The sequence below is a fragment of the Pavona decussata genome, unplaced genomic scaffold (genome assembly GCF_977016875.1).
Source record: "Pavona decussata unplaced genomic scaffold, jaPavDecu1.1 SCAFFOLD_260, whole genome shotgun sequence".
Taxonomy (NCBI): Eukaryota; Metazoa; Cnidaria; class Anthozoa; order Scleractinia; family Agariciidae; genus Pavona; species Pavona decussata.
The window spans coordinates 2,320,286-2,337,629 of record NW_028145663.1 but is presented as its reverse complement, the minus strand read 5'-3'; the positions used below and the strand labels follow the sequence as shown (position 1 = coordinate 2,337,629).

The 17,344-nt window shown below is 38.4% G+C and overlaps 1 protein-coding gene across 1 annotated transcript; it reads right to left on the bottom strand.

Moving 5' to 3' along the window:
• Positions 1-264: 264 nt before the first annotated feature.
• Positions 265-4,287, bottom strand: LOC146456277 (uncharacterized). Its single transcript, XM_085093484.1, has 4 exons — positions 4,136-4,287; positions 3,041-3,115; positions 2,378-2,536; positions 265-577 (listed from the first exon to the last, which is right to left on the bottom strand). Exons 1-4 carry the CDS (start codon positions 4,198-4,200, stop codon positions 400-402), a joined length of 477 nt encoding a protein of 158 aa, XP_084949610.1. The 5' UTR covers positions 4,201-4,287; the 3' UTR covers positions 265-399.
• Between the last annotated feature and the right edge of the window lie 13,057 nt (positions 4,288-17,344).

The window sequence follows — 17,344 nt, the reverse complement described above, 5'->3', positions numbered from 1 at the left end:
TCACTTACAGAAAACTTGCAAAGACATTTTAGGGATAAGACCGGAAATACTAGAAATAATTAGGGACTGAATGTAGCCTACAAATAATTAAAGGTGATTACAGTATTGTTGATTATAAGTATCAAGGAGCAATCGGATAACACAACGTCCAACCCTCAATCCCTTGCCCCCAATCCACCCCAATCACCAAGTTTGGTCGCCCAATAAAGAGTTCAACATTCTTCTTTTTAGAACTGAAATAGTGTAAATTTACTTGCAAGCGGAGACAAGAAGAAGGAAAATTTTTATTACAATGATTATTTCGTACACGATTTCAAGGTTCGCTTGTTAAGACGTTCAAGAAGTGAGTTATTGTCCTTTAGTCAAGTCCTGACACTCGAGCGATTTGACCAGCGGAGGTTATGGTATCGCTTTGTCCAAGTCGTTCATTGAGCGAATACGGCGTAGGCTCTCCCGCCATTCTTTTATCCTTCTCCCCGGGGCTCGGCAGAAGCGGACCACCTCCCAGAAAATCACCCCTTTTCGTTGTATCTCTATGTTCGTTTCAGTAAGAGCTTGGATTTGCGATCTTGTTTTCCTATGGAGAGACGATTATATAAATAAAATAATTAACGTAAAAAGTTATGACATGCTTACAAATTAACATTATGCAAGATCAAAAGACTATAATTAAGTCGCATAGCTAGCTGCGTCAGTGGGCAGTAAGGGTGGATCACGGGTTACTCGTCAAAAATCTTGAATTTAGATTCAACATGTCCAATGCGCACAAAAATAACTTGTTTAGTGAATGTAGCCCCCAAAATAAATCAACCCTTAAGGGGTGGCGATTGATCCGTAGTATCGACAGCAAAACCTCTACCAGGATGATAACAGTGATTACGTGTACTGCGAATAGTTGTCCTGGATGACATACAACCTACTGACATGTTTTAAACGAAGATGCGATTTAGGTTGAAGCACCGATGTTGGAATTGAAAATGTTGACAATGTCTTCGTCTTGAGGTACAAATATTAACTGCACCACTTGTTAACGCGCTTTTAGTTGTCTCTGATCTGACTGCACAGTACACACTGTATACGTACTGCCGAAACACACCTTTAGGGCGCCCACCTTTTTGTTTGCATCCTTACCTAAGTAAGCTAATTACTTATTCACTTCTTCTGGCTTTGTTAGTGCAGATTTTCAAAGGTAACTCTTGAATAGTGCAGGGACAACTTGTACAAACAGCAGCAAAGTGTAGCCGGATCTTAGTGTAGATCAGGATCAGCAATGTTGAATAAAACGTAAAATTAAATGCAAGGCTGATCGGAGAGCTAAAATAAAATTATTTTAGCTGTCCGATCAGCCTTGCATTTAATTTCAAATTTTCAAAGCGCGTTTCCAAATCCGACTAAGGCTTTTGACATTTGATTGATAAAAGAAGTATCCATTCCTTCAACTTTGTAAATTTGGTTTAATCCTTACGAAACCTGCGTGCGATCAGACTCTCTTTGCGCAACTGCATAAGTTGCGTGCATAACTGCGATGATCATTCACTTATTCATTGTTCCACCCGCAGTTCAAATGTATGAATTTCATTTAAGTCAGTTTCAATTCACAATCAACATAGCCATCTCACTGACATATTCCAGTTCCTGCCCCCTCGTTTTGGTCTTACTCCTGTGCTTTTTCGTTTGCAAAAAGTTACTAACTGTTGCGATTTTTTTCTATTTGTCCCGTGTTCTTTAATCAAATAACAACCACTCTCCGCTCCCCCCACCCCCCACCTTCCCACCGACTCCGTCTGCCGTCTGCCACCTTTTCTCGTACCCAGATCTTACTCGCACTTGTACTGAAATATGACCTTGAGAGATCTGGGTGAGAGACAAGTTATTCTGGTTTCCAGCGGTTTTCATCCTGTCTGCTCCGATTTAATGAAGCTTTCAAAATTCACCACCGCTAGAAAACGCCATGGTGTATTTACCAAATAAAAAACTAATCAATATTAAAGCCCCCGATACTGAAGTCACTGCATCGCAAGATGAACATGTCTATTAGCTATCCCTTGTAATAAAAAACTTGATCATTGTATAATGCAATTACAGGGATTTGATTGGCTTAGTAGCCATGGTATATGAACCATTTTACCATGCCCGAGAAATATAGCGACCATTAAATTATCTTCTGGTTGTTCTTGCAAAGTGAATCAGCAAGATCTAGCAATATTTCTTGATGATTTTTAATATATTATAATAAATTATTATTATAAAACAATTATTCCACTAGCGCTTGTTGGATATGAGATGATTATAGCCAACTCGGCGCTACGCACCTCATTGGCTATCTATCATCTCATGTCCAACGCGCGCTGGTGGAATAATTATTAAGTATACTCACATTTGTTTTTGCATGATTTCAATCTGCTGCAACAGCAAACTTTGGTACTCCCTGTCCAAGCTCATTGCCCTCTCCAACAGGTTTATCCGATCTTGTATCGCCCTCTGTTCTCGTCTTTTTGCCTTCTTCTCTGATTGTATTTTCTGATCCTCTATTGCCCTTGCGTGTGCAAACGTACAGTTCAATAAATGGTTTTAGCTTAAATGTAGCAGATCAAATAATAGTTTTCCAACTTCGTATTAAATTTGAGCTGATGAGAATTGTGGCATGCCCTGTTTCTTATTCAGCGTTTCATACATGTGGTGAAGTTTTTCCGCCACTTACGTCCTGTTTTCATGACTGCAGTCGTATTGATATCGTTATCCGTTAGAATTGGAGCAATTGGTAAACATTGTTTAAATAATAAAATATATCACACAAATTGGAATATCGGTAATGGCAATGTAAATAGAACTTTTATTTTATTATTATTATTTTTTTTATATCAAAGCCAAGTCGTCCTTTTTTGCACGTATTGAGTGCCCATGTTATTGTCTGGGTGGGGGGGGGGGGGGGGTGGGGGGGGAGGGGGTCACATCATTCCGTATTAGCGTAACAGGAAAATCAAGAAAATATTCCTTTTTGACACACACAAAAGAAAAATAATGTCAACTATTTTCCTACCAGAGTTCTAGTATTCTTTTTTCGTGTTCATCGCTAATATCAATTCTTCTGTTAAGCTCTCTTTCTAGGTCTCTTCTGCAAAAAATAATCATGAAGTTAGAATCGTCACATCAAAAAGCACTGCAGTTCCAATGCAGTAATAATCTGCGCCGAACCAAAATTTTACGACCTTCTATGTTACGGCAAGAAATAATTTCTTGTAAATATATAATGCTTTCGAACACTTCTAATAATTACGAAGTTCTTATCCTATATTATGGGTTGAAGAGCCTTGTTTTAATCCTATACTCTCCCCGCTTAACTCACGGTTAGTCACGCAAACTACGTTATTCTCTTATCACCAGGTGCAAAACTTGGTACGGTTAACTGTTAGAGAATCCTAACTTACTGTTGTGCTAATTTGGCCTGCTAAACCTGCAGTACAAACTTCTCACATCAAGGGCGGGATATTAGTGATACTCTAACTCCTGGTCAGGAGCTTCCTTCACATCATATATATGCAGTTTATATCGATAATATTGACTTGTTCAATCCGAGAAATCGAACCGTGATGGGTTTTGACTTACTGTCCGTTCACCGCTACACTTGTATAGGCTAGATACGTAAATTGTGATGTAAACTGTCTTGCCAAAATACAGTACAAGAGGTTTGCGCAGAGGCATGCAGGCCTCGACCAACTCCGACACATCTTCACAACCGTATAAATGCGATTCAAACCTCTGCGCCATGGAAATCATCACAGACAGTTTGGACTGTTTAACGAAAAATTTTAAATTTCAGCCACAAATTTGTATAATTAAAGTAAAACCAGAAAACTGGATGGTTTGACACTGACTCCAAAGCTTTAAAATGAACGCCGTTTAAAATTATTGGCCCGGTTTCGATCGAAAATCTATGGTCTTCATCAGTGTGATGGAATTAAAATTGTGGTGGTAAAAAAATATATATGGTCCTAAATTATATCATGCAGAAACGAAAAAGCAGCCGAGAGTGTGTCATGGATTTTATAAGTTTCTATCCTACTTCCACATATCTTCTTCCAGAGTTTTCTGAAAATCTTCGGCAGAAATGCGCCTTGATTTTATATGTACTTACGTCTTCCAGTTCTCTAACGTTAAGTTGTCCCTCCGCAGGACACCAATAAAACGTCTCAATCCCATGAATATTTGAATACTGATGAACCAAGTACCTGAAAGAACTAAAGCCTTGTTACTGAACAAATGATACTATTGTGACGCAACCTACGCGCAAGAGGCTAAAACTGCTTCTATGGTTACGTCGCGCGCAAACAAACGGCAAGTGCGCGCGCTTTAATCATTGCATGCTAGTTGTTTGTAGTTTTAACGCTTAAGGACGGTGCCTACTAATACCGAAGTATTTTGCGCGATTTACGACTATGCGGGAAAAGCAAATCTTTGCAAGGCTATGGAAATCCAAAAAGAAAATTGGGGGTAACCACGCATTTTTTAGAGATAATTAAGCAACAATTATTCTACAAAGTAGTAAAATACAAAGCAATGTATGGCATTTCTTTTTTCCAAATTGAAGCTTTATTATCTCTGAAAAATGCAGGGTTATCCCCAATTTTCTTTTTGGATACTAAGAGCGCTTGCTTAGTTCTGCTTTCTCTGCATAGCTTTAAGCCGCGTAAAAATATCCCTTTATTAGTAGGCACCACCCATAGGAATCCCGAGTATCTCAAGATGCGCAGGACGTATGCGCAGTAGCAATTGTAGGCACCGTCCTTAACGAATGCTCCAATCGACCCGATGCGAGTACAATATTGACAATACTTGTTTTTTTTTTGTTTTTTTTTTCCCCAATATCGAACAACGCTTAGAAAACAAGGGTGAGCGATAATGGGGATCATATGGAAGCGTATCAAACTAGCGACGATCCTCGGAGTTATACGATCAAGTAATTGAATCAAGACTACCCCAATGCAAACATTTGAAAAGCCAACAATAAATCTTTCTTTTTTTGTAACTGTAGCTATGGTTAGCGATCAGTTACAAGCACAATTGTCAAATCAATTCCTCAAAGGGTATGCCGAAAATTTAAAAGTAAAGAATTGAAAAAAGGCCGGGAAAAAAAAACCGTGAGCGAATATCATTGTCTTTCAATCGGCCAAAACATGTAACTGAAAAGTCGACAATTATATTGGAAAACTAAGTTATAATGGCTGGTATTTTATATATGATTTTCCTTGAAAAAAAAGTTAACTTTCAAAGAGAGTACAAAATTACCAGAAGTAACGAGTATGAAATGTAATTACCAAAAATATACATAGTACCTGATTGATAGAAGCAAGAAAATCTGGTTTAATTAGACCTGTGTTATTTCATTTCCTTTTGTGTTTGTACAATGCAAAATCGCAAAATCATGGTGTGAAAACAGAATGTATATACCAATCATGTACACACACGTTCTTAACCAGAAGAAAACGTTGAGAAGGTTTTTTTTCCTTTTTTTTTTTTTTATACCTAAATTAGAAAAAGGGAAAGATAGTCGGCCATTACTTGTAATTTTATTAACTGTGGCCTGTTAAGCGGTACAAATATAATTAATTCGGGTCAGCAACACTCCTGTTACTCATTGCCTTTTGTTTTGCTTTTTTTGTTTTGTTTTGTTTTACAGGCCAGTTTTCCTTTAAATAGCCCCCACAATGCGAGGGCCTGGAACAAATTATTTTTTCACTTCATATCACTGGATATAGGGGACACTGCGATATTGTGCAAAAACGCATTGAATACGAAAAGAAAATATAATTTAATTGAACATTATACCCAATTGAAAGTATTCCTTTCTCACAGGTAAACAAATTGGTTTCAGCTTGAATTAAATGTTCTCAGTTCCACGCGTTCAAGCAGCTAAACAAACTAAGAGAGCAAAACCGAAAATGCTTGTTTTGTGTTCAACGATCATTGAGCATTGTTAAATGTAGATTAAACACGGATAATTTTGAACAAAGAAAAATGAAATTTTTCACGCTGCTTTGGATCTTGTTTTATTTCCAAGAGGTAAGCCCTAAAAACTAGAATAGGATTTACAAAAACTAAATCCAAACCTCAGGGAACAAAGCCTTGATATACACAAGTAAATAACAGAGATAGTATTTAAGAGGGGATAGCGCCGATGTATTAAACATGTTAAATTAAACGAAAAGGCAAAACAATAATCGAAGCCTTATATGTTTAGCCAGTCTATGATTCAACAGTTTGGGTAATATCTGTTCTGGTGAATGCTGTTCTTTTTCTGTTTTCTTCTTTTTTTTGTTTCAATTATTAGCGAGCGCCGCAAAATTAAAATCTTCCGTTTGTGTTCTTGTTGCTTGTGTACAAGGGCGTTGCTTCCAGCGATAAATTTTCTTTCTTGTAAACTTGCCCCCCGTTACGTTTACAGATATATATGCTTGGGTTCGCGGCGTTTCGCAAATGCTTTGCGCACGCCTGTTTGCTTTTTTGATGTTCACCTTTCTCATGGCGCATAATGTTACTCGATCGCATCTCTCGTCCGTTGTTCCCGTGCCGGGCGAACTTATGTGAATATAAATGCATATATGAACGCGACATGTTTTTTGAACACTAATTATGGTTTGAGAAATTTGATTATCAAACTCAAACTATCTAAGCCCAGAACGGAGTACCTGGAAACGCAGTGTCTGCTATAGTGGTGTCTTTGTATGGAACACCTCGAGAGGTTTTCATATATAAGGTCGGTGCTCTTTTTTTGTTTGAGGCCCCACACGGCAATCGTGTAAACCAGCTACATTGTGCTTCAGTTTTGATACAGTTTTTATATTGCATTTATGATTTTCGATGTATAAATAAATAAATAAATAAATAAATAAATAAATAAATGATTATGAACAGATAAATAAATTAATCAATAATAAATAAATAAATAAATAAATGAATAAATAGTAAAAACGGCTCAGCTGGACTAAAATGACACATGTAGACTTTGGGGGTGTTATTCCTACGATATAGCGATCAATCTTAACAGTTGAAGTCTCACTGAACATGTGTTTTGAACATTGTCTGATAACTGGTTTCAAAATTGCTCAAACGTGCAATCTAGTTGCCAAGTCAGATAAGTTTTGTGAGATTTATAAAAAATTTACATTACAAGTCATTATAAAACTATTTGAAGTAGATTACTTGCCTTTTATAGTTAAGTAGTTTCCCCAAGCTGGGATTGGACTCTTCCGCCCATAGAAACATGACGAAATTCCCACCCCACCATTGGTTGAGGTGGAAGCTTTGTAAATGATTAAAACAATAATTAAATAAGCAAATAAATAAATAAATAAATAGTATTCACAAATTTGGGTAAATAAGGTGTTGTTGATGATATGCTCCTTATTCTTCATGTGTTATTATATTGTTGTAGGTTAGTGTTTTGTTAACATCATCACACATTCAAGGTGAGTGTAAAATAGTACATGTACAGTACATGTGGACGATTATGAAAATTTATGTTTCCTTAAGTGCGGCCATGAGCAGGCTAAAACCTTATATTACTGTCTTGAATGTAGAGAAGAAATCATTTTCTAAGTTGCTTCAGAATAATGGTACAATTTTTCTGTGGGGTGAGATTGAACGCCAATCAGTCATTCTATCCATCGATATTTTGATCTCACCCACCCACCCAACCCACGCATGAATGAAACCTTCCCGCATACATCTACCAATTTGACCGATTCATCTCTTGGAAAGGAAGGGATCTTTTTAATGTAAATCAGATCCTGCAGACGAATTTTTGCTTGTTTGTTTGTTTCTTTTTCTGTTTAGAATGCCCTACCGTCGTGGATGTTGTCTTCATGGTTGATTATTCTAACACTATTAATGGACGCGAAGCTCAAGACACCAAACGTTTCATGAAGAGTGTTATACTACACCTCAACCCTTCCAAGGAAGGTAAGACCGGCGTACCAAGTTCATCATGGTCGACCAAAAAAAAAATCAGTGTACATCAGTGTCAATCCCTGAAAGATTATATAGTTGACTTGTGCTGATGAGAGATTTAAAGGACCATTGTCGTAATGAAAACAACCCCGGGGGGACTCTCATATAAAAGGGGGCGGGGATACTAATGGGAAATTTCGAATTAAACCCCTGTGGCTGTTGCCAAAAGAAAGTATTAAAAAAAAAAAACAACTTGAAGAGGATTTGAAACCATGACCTCGTAGGCTTAGTTTACAGCCCTCGATTTCTATTGCCTCAAGGCTTGGGACATGGGCTGGAACAGTGTTTAAATTGACCAATCAGAAAAACTCCGTCTAAATTTTGATGCCAAAAATTAGCTGGAATTTAAGTAAATACTCAGAGTACCAAAGACTTGAGAGAGGGTGAACAGGGCAAGCATTCGTGCACTACCTAAATAAATGAATACGTATACGCCCCTGAGAAGTTTAGATTTGCTTATTTAAAGGGAAAAAGACAGAAAGTGAATGTTGGCTCTTTGGTTTTTCATAGTTTGGGCGTGCCTCCCAATTTACAAGCCAAAAGCCCTGGAAACTAGGCTGCGTAACGAATAGATCATATGTTTCAATTGCCAGTGAAAGATTTAATGACGTGGAAGAACTTGAGCGCTTGGGAACACAAAATCCATTGTATTTGTATATTTAAGAATTTACAGTTGCATCATGATGAAGGGCTTACGTTACAAGGTTATTCAATGACTTTTGACGTTAGGTTACGTTTGTGTCCCTTTGAAATGTTCCGTTAAAAGTTAAGAGCCGTTGTCTGAGAAAACCGGGCAGGCGTCACGGATGGGGGTCGGCCGATTTCCTTCACTTTTTAGCTGTTTTCTAGTTTCGGTCAGTGATGTTGAAAGGCAATATTTTTATATTCAAACACCTTATAGTTTTCGAGATCCGACCAGCCCCCCAAAAATCGGCCGTTACGGACGAGAAATCCGGTAAAATTCAAATGCTTAACTTCGGTAACAAGTTGACAAATTACTCGCTACTCAAATTCTACCAACTTCGAGAATCTCTTATTTAAATAGTTTTTCTCTGATTCTAAGTCATATCAAACTTTCTCGACGCGTTTATTACCTCAAGAGAGGAAAAATGATTTGCACGTAATAAAATTCAAAAGATAAACATGTGTGTTTATTGACTTTTCGTAAGATCGTTTTCTCAAAAAGGCGGCCGTTTATGGTGAAAGAAAATAGTTGTAAGAAATCATTATCATCCCCTTAACACGAATAACGAAACTGAAGTTTGGGATCTACAAAATCAGAAGCGCTATCAACCTTGATTTCAGGTGCATTTCATGCGTAATATTGGACAAAATAACATGTCACGCACATTGTCACGCACACTTTAGCTGCAAATTCTTCAAGTTTTGATATAAAAACTTACACTACATTTGTTTGATGGATATACCTAAATGTAAAACGCTATGACTGTTTATTTTCCCGGATTTTCCATCGCGTCGCTTTTTAAAAGCTTGCTAAACTTCTGAATAAAACACTGGTTCAACTAATTTTCATTCAAAAGGTATGACCTTTCAATTTCAGCGGCTCAGATTTCATATGATCTCATTTCATTTGCTCAAGTATGCGAGTAGATTTCATTAAAACGTTTTTCAGTCACAAACTCACAATTCTGACCAAAGAACCACCAGTTCTAAATAAGTAAATCATTCAAGTACGTACAGTTGCTGTAGAGAACCTCTACTGAACTTAGCATATCATACAACATATCCATATGGGGCGAGGCCTCGTCTCAGTTCTTTGTTGTTTTAAAGACATAGATGTTTTCATGATTTAATACTGAGATTGCGCATACCGCAATGTGAACAAAGTGATCACACCTTGAATAGGCCTGCACAGCTCTTACAAATGCTTAGACAAAACGTCATGTCTCAAAGTACACCCGAGTGCCCAGGAGTGACCACGACTAACCTCGAATGACTACGGACTAAACACGAGTGAGAATGCTTCAAAACATTACACTGAATTCTTCATTACGTAATTTTGTTTTAACGTTTCTGGAAACTTTAATAAATAGGCAAATTCGACATTTAAGGCAAGAGTGGGGAGGGAGTACGGATGGGATGGGGGGAGGGCTAAATTTACCGCTTTCTGTCCCCAGCCACCGTACAATACGTCAGACTGGCACTAAAACAACAGTATCTGATTAAATATGACCTACAAATATAAATGTTACTGTGACAAAGGTAATTTTTCTTCAGCTAAAAATAGGAGTTTTCCTTTCTCTTGAAAAACGGGTTGTCAAAACTTTTTGTCATGGTGACATCAATGTCACGGAACACTAACCAACCACAGCTAATTGTGTTCTGGTAAATTTTTAACAACAATTTCGTAGTTTCAAAGGTGCTTGCGCAAATATTAGAGAGTTAGCATCCCGTAAACGTGAAACGCGAACGGCAAAACAAAAACACGTGATCACGATTTTCCCGCTATTTTTTGCCGCTTGCCGGCCGCTGTTTCTACGTGAAAACAGGCTATTTCGCGTTTGCCGTCTACGTGAGAACTACGTAAGTATTTCTTCCTATATTTCTTTCTATGTTGTTGAAAACAAGTGGGTAAATTAAATTTCATGTTTAAAAATCGTTCATAACTCACTCCGTACCCACGGGCGGATCCAGGAATCTTGGATAGAAGGAAGGGGGGGGGGGGGGGGAGGGGTGTCCAGACTTTTGAAACGTTTTTTACGGTAAATTACTTATCCCCTACACCACCGAGTCCCCCCCGTCAGCATATTTTACACACTCCATAAGATTTCCCGGTAGTGGTAGATTTGGTGTGCGATGTTTCCAAAAGTATTGCCTTTCTTTTAACCCAGAAAGAAGTGTGGACGGTGTAGGTAAGTCATGTTGCCAAATTGTAGCTTACCGCTAGCCTACAGAACAAACAGCTTTTTTTTGTTTTGTTTGCATTTTTCAGGCGAGCGGAGGCAAGCACAGAGCGCAAGTTACGTGTGATGAGAGAGCCACTCCCGTTGCGCGTCACTCACGCTTTGCGCTCGCCTCGTGCCTGCCTCCGATCGCCGGAAAGAAACGCAAAAAACACTGATACGCCTGTTCTGCAGGCTACTTTTCTGCTAAATTACGAAGACTGTCATGCTTCACCACGGCAGATGGAACCGGTTGAAAGAAAGCAGAGTAGAGCACTGTAGAGCACTAGAATTTAGTTTTATGGCAAAATGATTAAAAAAAAAAGTCAACTAATTGAATAGTGATATGCTATGATATCTTGCGATGCAAGAATTTTAGTGTCAAACAAGTAGTAAAAGAACAAAAATAAATAAATAAATAAAAAGACAAAAACAAAACAAAAACACAAAAAACCCCTGGTCTTACGGGGGGGGGGGGGGGTTCGGACCCCATGGAACCTCCCCCTGGATCCGCCACTGTTACCGCACTCTTCTTCATGAACTGACCATAGTGAGTCGCAAAAAAAAGCTTAAGTCAAAAGGTTCACGCTATTTTATGTGAAACGTGAAAAGGCACAGGTATTTTTTGTGCGGTTTATGACATCCCAGGAAAAGCAAATGTCCGGCAGGGATAATAGAATCAAAAAAATGGGGGTAACCGCACGTTCTTCTTAGATCATTCAGCTCCAATTAGAAAAAGAAAAAAAAAAGATGCCGTGCATTGATATGTACTATAAATCTTTTGAGAATTAATGCTACTGAATTATAACTTTAAAAACTGCAAAGCCGTGAACGAAGATCCTGCTTGCTTGTACGTTGGATCTCACAGGCCGATCTAATCAGCCAAACTTAAAAAATAGACGATGGGAAGTCCAAAGACTACTGCACTCCTGCTACTGCAAAGCTGACACAACGTAATATATTAAATTATCTCTGAAAACTCCGCTGTTACTTATACCCCCATTTTCTTTATGAATACCAATAAATGTTGCTACTGAGATCTACTTTTGCCGCATGGTCATAAACTGCAAAAATCATCATATATTGTAGGTGGTGCCGTCGTCAAAAACCCGCTCCCTTAGAGACACAGGGTCCCCCCCCCCCCCTCCCCTTACACGACAAGGATTGCGCGGGGTAACATTTGGTAACATTTTACAGAAATCAGGCGTAGTTTTTCATATTTGTACACGAAACTCTTAAAGTCGACATGTTTTCCTTCTATTTCTTAAGCTACTTTTACAGAAAACGGTGACACGATTTCTATATGTAATAACCTGGAATAAGAAAAAAAAACCCTTACCCAAACAAACACTTCCAATGAAAAGACTTGCGCCAGATCAGTAAGAAACAGAGGATATTTACCTGGAGAATTTTATTTCCTTTCCTAAGTACTAATTGATCGATGTGATAAGGCTTACAAATACCTTAAAAAATCGTCATATTTTGCAAGGCTATCAACATTGCGGTTCTCTCGTTGGAATTGTTTATGGAGGAAAGAAAAAGTTAACTGAAGACTGGCCACTCAAACTTTTCTCATGCCGGAAAAGTAAGAATGACTTTTTCTTACCTGCTCCAACTGGAACTGGTCGGTTCACAAGCAAATACAGTTTCATGATCTCGCGTTCTTCCACTTATAACAAGCGAGGAAAGATGGCTGTGTAAATCATGATTGCAAGATTTCACTGAGACGATCGTGGGATTATTTTGCTCCGGAACTGGACCACAGGGTTAATTTGCGTTTTAAAACGAACAGCTCATTCTGGAGATCGTGAACTTCTATTTTCTCTTGGTGGGGTGAAAGTGCGCAATTTGAAAATATTGACAATTACATTTTCCCGCAGTTTTTAATGATGACTGAATTCCGACGAGAAAAATGTTTGTCGAACTATTTTCCGAAATTTGTAGGCAAATTTCAAATTTAAAAAATGTTAACAGATAAGTTGAGGCATCAATATCAGCTAAACTAATACAGAACATTTCCTTCGTTGATTGTTGAGCCATTTGTTTGATATAGTGCGTTGTTACTTATTAAAAAAAAAGAATATTTAAAATGAATAATATAATGAAATATTATTTCAGACACTCAGTTCCATTTAGACCCCAAAAAATTAGATGGACTAAGCGCTTTCATTAAAGGTTTAATCACTGTCAGACCAAGAATTTTTATGACTCTCAGAAACTCTGGAAAAAATTAACGTTTGAGAAAGCTGTACACTGTGTTTCTCTCGTGAGATTGCCGCCACGCTTCAAAGCGAGCTGAGTTCCAGCAACACTTCAAAAGCGACAAGAATCGAATATAAACATCCCAAAAATCAGAAATCAAATATACATGTATTGGAGAAGGGAACTAATTGACCAGTTTAGGGTTCTAAATACAAATTGAGGCTCTTATTTCGGCACCCGATCAAATTGTCAGGGAAAGAGCGACAGCTTAAATTAAAATTTGACAAAATTTTTGTCAATAAAAAGTGCGTGACAATGTGCGTGACATGTGCACCTGAAATCAAGGTTGATAGCGCTTCTGATTTTGTAGATCCCAAACTTCAGTTTCGTTATTCGTGTTAAGGGGATGATAATGCTTTCTTACAACTATTTTCTTTCACCATAAACGGCCGCCTTTTTGAGAAAACGATCTTACGAAAAGTCAATAAACACACATGTTTATCTTTTGAATTTTATTACGTGCAAATCATTTTTCCTCTCTTGAGGTAATAAACGCGTCGAGAAAGTTTGATATGACTTAGAATCAGAGAAAAACTATCCAAATAAGAGATTCTCGAAGTTGGTAGAATTTGGGTAGCGAGTAATTTGTCAACTTGTTACCGAAGTTAAGCATTTGAATTTTACCGGATTTCTCGTCCGTAACGGCCGATTTTTGGGGGGGTGGTCGGATCTCGAAAACTATAAGGTGTTTGAATATAAAAATATTGCCTTTCAACATCACTGACCGAAACTAGAAAACAGCTAAAAAATGAAGGAAATCGGCCGACCCCGATCCGTGACGCCTGCCCGGTTTTCTCAGACAACGGCTCTTAATTTTGTTCCACTTTCACATATTCTAGGAGGGTGCAAAAGGCGCTCCTTTCAAAGAGGAGGAGGGAGGGGGGGGGGGGGGGGGGGCACCCTTATAGCACACGCAATACGGAGTAGTCCCCAGCCCCTCCAAGGTAACGCGATTCATTTAATTAGGGTTAATATAATTCTTTTGCTGACGTAGTTACCTTGTTTACCGGTACCTTGCTTCTAGGAACCAACATAGCAATTGTACCATTCTGGAACGCTGCAAATGTCAAGCACTCCTTTGATGATCCTCAGGACATCAGTTCCATACAGAAGGCTTTGGATGGCATTTATATATCGTCATTTCCCGCTAATACAATTCTCGCTTTCAACGAGGCTCAAAGAGTGTTGAGTCGTGAAAGAAAACAGCGTATGGCGCGAGTAGTGGTCGTTGCTTCCAATGGAAACTACGCGTGTAAGAAAACACTCTGCTTGATTTTTTTTCTTTCTACAATAGTAACTAATACGAAATACACCCAGTAAGAATGATACCGTATTTATTCGATGAACCGCCCTGGGCGCTTATTTAATTTTGGGTCCATGAGGGTGGGCACTTATTCGAGGTGGGCGCTTATTCGATTGTGGGCGCTTATTATTTCCCAACATTTTCAGCAAGCAAGGACATTTTTAGAGAATAACAAAAGAAGGGACAAAAAGTTTATTTCGCTTCAGCAAGACAAAGCAAAGTGCAAAAGCTAACATAAACAAGCCATAAACAATATAAAAGTTCATTGGCTACCACATCTAATTTTGGAACACGACCACTTCACGCTGGGCTAGTACAGAGGCCTTATTCGAGGTGGCCGCTTATTCCAACGTGGGCGGTTAATCGAATAAATACGTCGAATTCTCACGCACAAATTTACATTGTCTTATATTAGCTGCACTTCTGCATATGTACCAGTTTAAATTGACTTTAACTATCTTGTGATGGCCGCTTGAAGCGCTTTCCCTAGTAACCATCCTTGACGCCAAGTATTCATATGTGCCCGATTGAAATAAAAGCCAAAAAAAAAGATAATTTTATTTTTCTTTCTTTAGATCCAAACATGGCTGTTCCCGCTGCTCAGCGCCTGAAGGATGATGGGATTATTGTAATAAGCTTGGGATTGAGCACTGACAAAGATGGATCTAATATCAACAAAAATCAACTCAAACATGTCGCCTCTTCCCAAAGTCACGTGGTTGTGACGTCATATCCAAGTGACGATTCTCAGACGAACAAGCTTATTTCATTGATATGTTCAGGTAAAAAGAGAAATGTCATTAGGATGTCACAATTAAATATATACTTTTTTAATCCCATGCCAGGGATGAAGACCAGCTGTAAAATAATGGACTGGTCATTTTTTAAAAGCAATATTACCACATCTGTCGACTGTCCGCCGACCGGTTAGCTCAGTTGGTAGAGTGCCGGACTACCGTGCGGGAGGTCGCGGGCTCAAACCACCACTCAGGGTCTTTAAATAACTGAGGAGAAAGTGCTGCCTTTGCCCTGACATCTGCAAATGGTTAGACTTTCTAGTCTTCTCGACGATAAACTGTAGGCCCCGTCTCACAAACCTCGTTTTTAAATAACTCTGTGGGACGTTAAAGAACCCACTCACTGTTCGCAAAGAGTATATTCCGTATATCCCGGGTCCGCAGTAATTGGCCTCAGCTGTTGCGGTATCCCTGTCCATATTGGACAAAGCTAAATAAATAAATAAATAAATAAATAAATAAATAAATAAATAAATCTGAATCCATCTGGACGGTTTTCAGATCAACTACTACTATTTCATTATCAGTCGTAAAAAAGCGTTCAATTTGAAAAAGCCAACGAGTGTGGGCGGGCTGAACGAAAAGAGACCCCTCCTTACGTGCAACAAATCAGATCATCGATTCCGGCAATTCAGATCACATGAAACGCATGAGTATAGAAACCAAATAAGAACAAAAAACTACCTAGAAAATACGGCTCACAGTACAGTTGCAGATAAAATCTGAAAACTCATAAGGGAATCACGTCTAAACAGGCCACTTTACATGTTATGGAGTTTTATGTTATGTTATGTTATGTTATGTTATGTTATGTTATGTTATTTCGTGTTCCTTATGTGCCAAGAAAAACGTTTTCGCCGCTGAATGGGCCTTTTGCAGCTAATGGTCACATGGCACAAACCCATCATGCTGGAGAGCAAGCTACGCACTGGGACATCCAAAACAACGCGACTTCATCCAGTCAGGCAAACGCTTTGTTTTGGATGTCCCAGTTTGTGGCTTGTTCTCCAGTATGGTGGTTTTTTTTTTTTTTTTTTTGTACCATGTGACTGTTAGCTGCAAAGGGCCAATAGGAGACTAAACAGAATGATATGCGATCTCTTTAACTTTATATTACTTCACTAATCAAGTTGTTGGGTTTTGGTTTGGCTCCTTTGGGCTTGGCTTTTCCTAGGGGTAAACGTATAAACATGTCTTATTCATTTAGTTGACAGAAAACCAGAAGTTTTCATCTCGCGCTCAGAAGAGATGACCGCCCTCGAAGGTCACGTGATCCAGACGTTACACACGTGGGATGATTTCTCGTGCGCCTTCAACTGTCTTCACACAAAGAACTGTTACTCCTTTAACTTTAAGAAGAGAGAAAATGTCTGCGAGTTGAATCACTCGAACAAGTTAGCTTCTCCCGGGGATCTCATTGTAGACATGGATTCCGTTTATTATGAGTTACTCTTTTCAAATAAGGAAAAGAAGTAGTCTTTGTGGGGCAGTTATACGCCTTATAGACATATCCCGAATTTTTGGAAAGGCTAAAAGCACCTCAACGCCCCTTACTTGATGAGTAAGGGCGGGGTTAGAGTCCTTAACAGACAATAACTTGTTGGCCAGTAGAGTTTTCAAGGGTAGAATGTAAAAACTAAAAATTGCACAATTAACAGCGACCAAAAAGGGGGAAGGGCACATCGAAATGAAATGAAAGGAGAATTGCATTGGAGAATAAGATGTTCCCTTGCATGATTTAGTATGTTGAATAGTTTTAATTTCTACGGAATTCTCAATCGACTACTCCTGTTTTGAACGTGCTGTTTTATGTTTTGTGTGTGTTTGATTGTGTACTTGCTTTTTAACCTAAATGTATTGATAAATTAAATAAGCTACGCCTAAAATTCTGATTTCAAAGTTGTAATTTTTAGCCTGTAGCCTATGGCATCCCTATGGTCTCCTCGCCATATGTTTCTCTCTCTTTTGTTATTTATTTGTCTTTATATTTTAATATATATTTATCTTGTAACGGTGTGTAAGAATAATTGCAAAAAAAAAAAAAATAATAATAATGATAATGATAATGATAA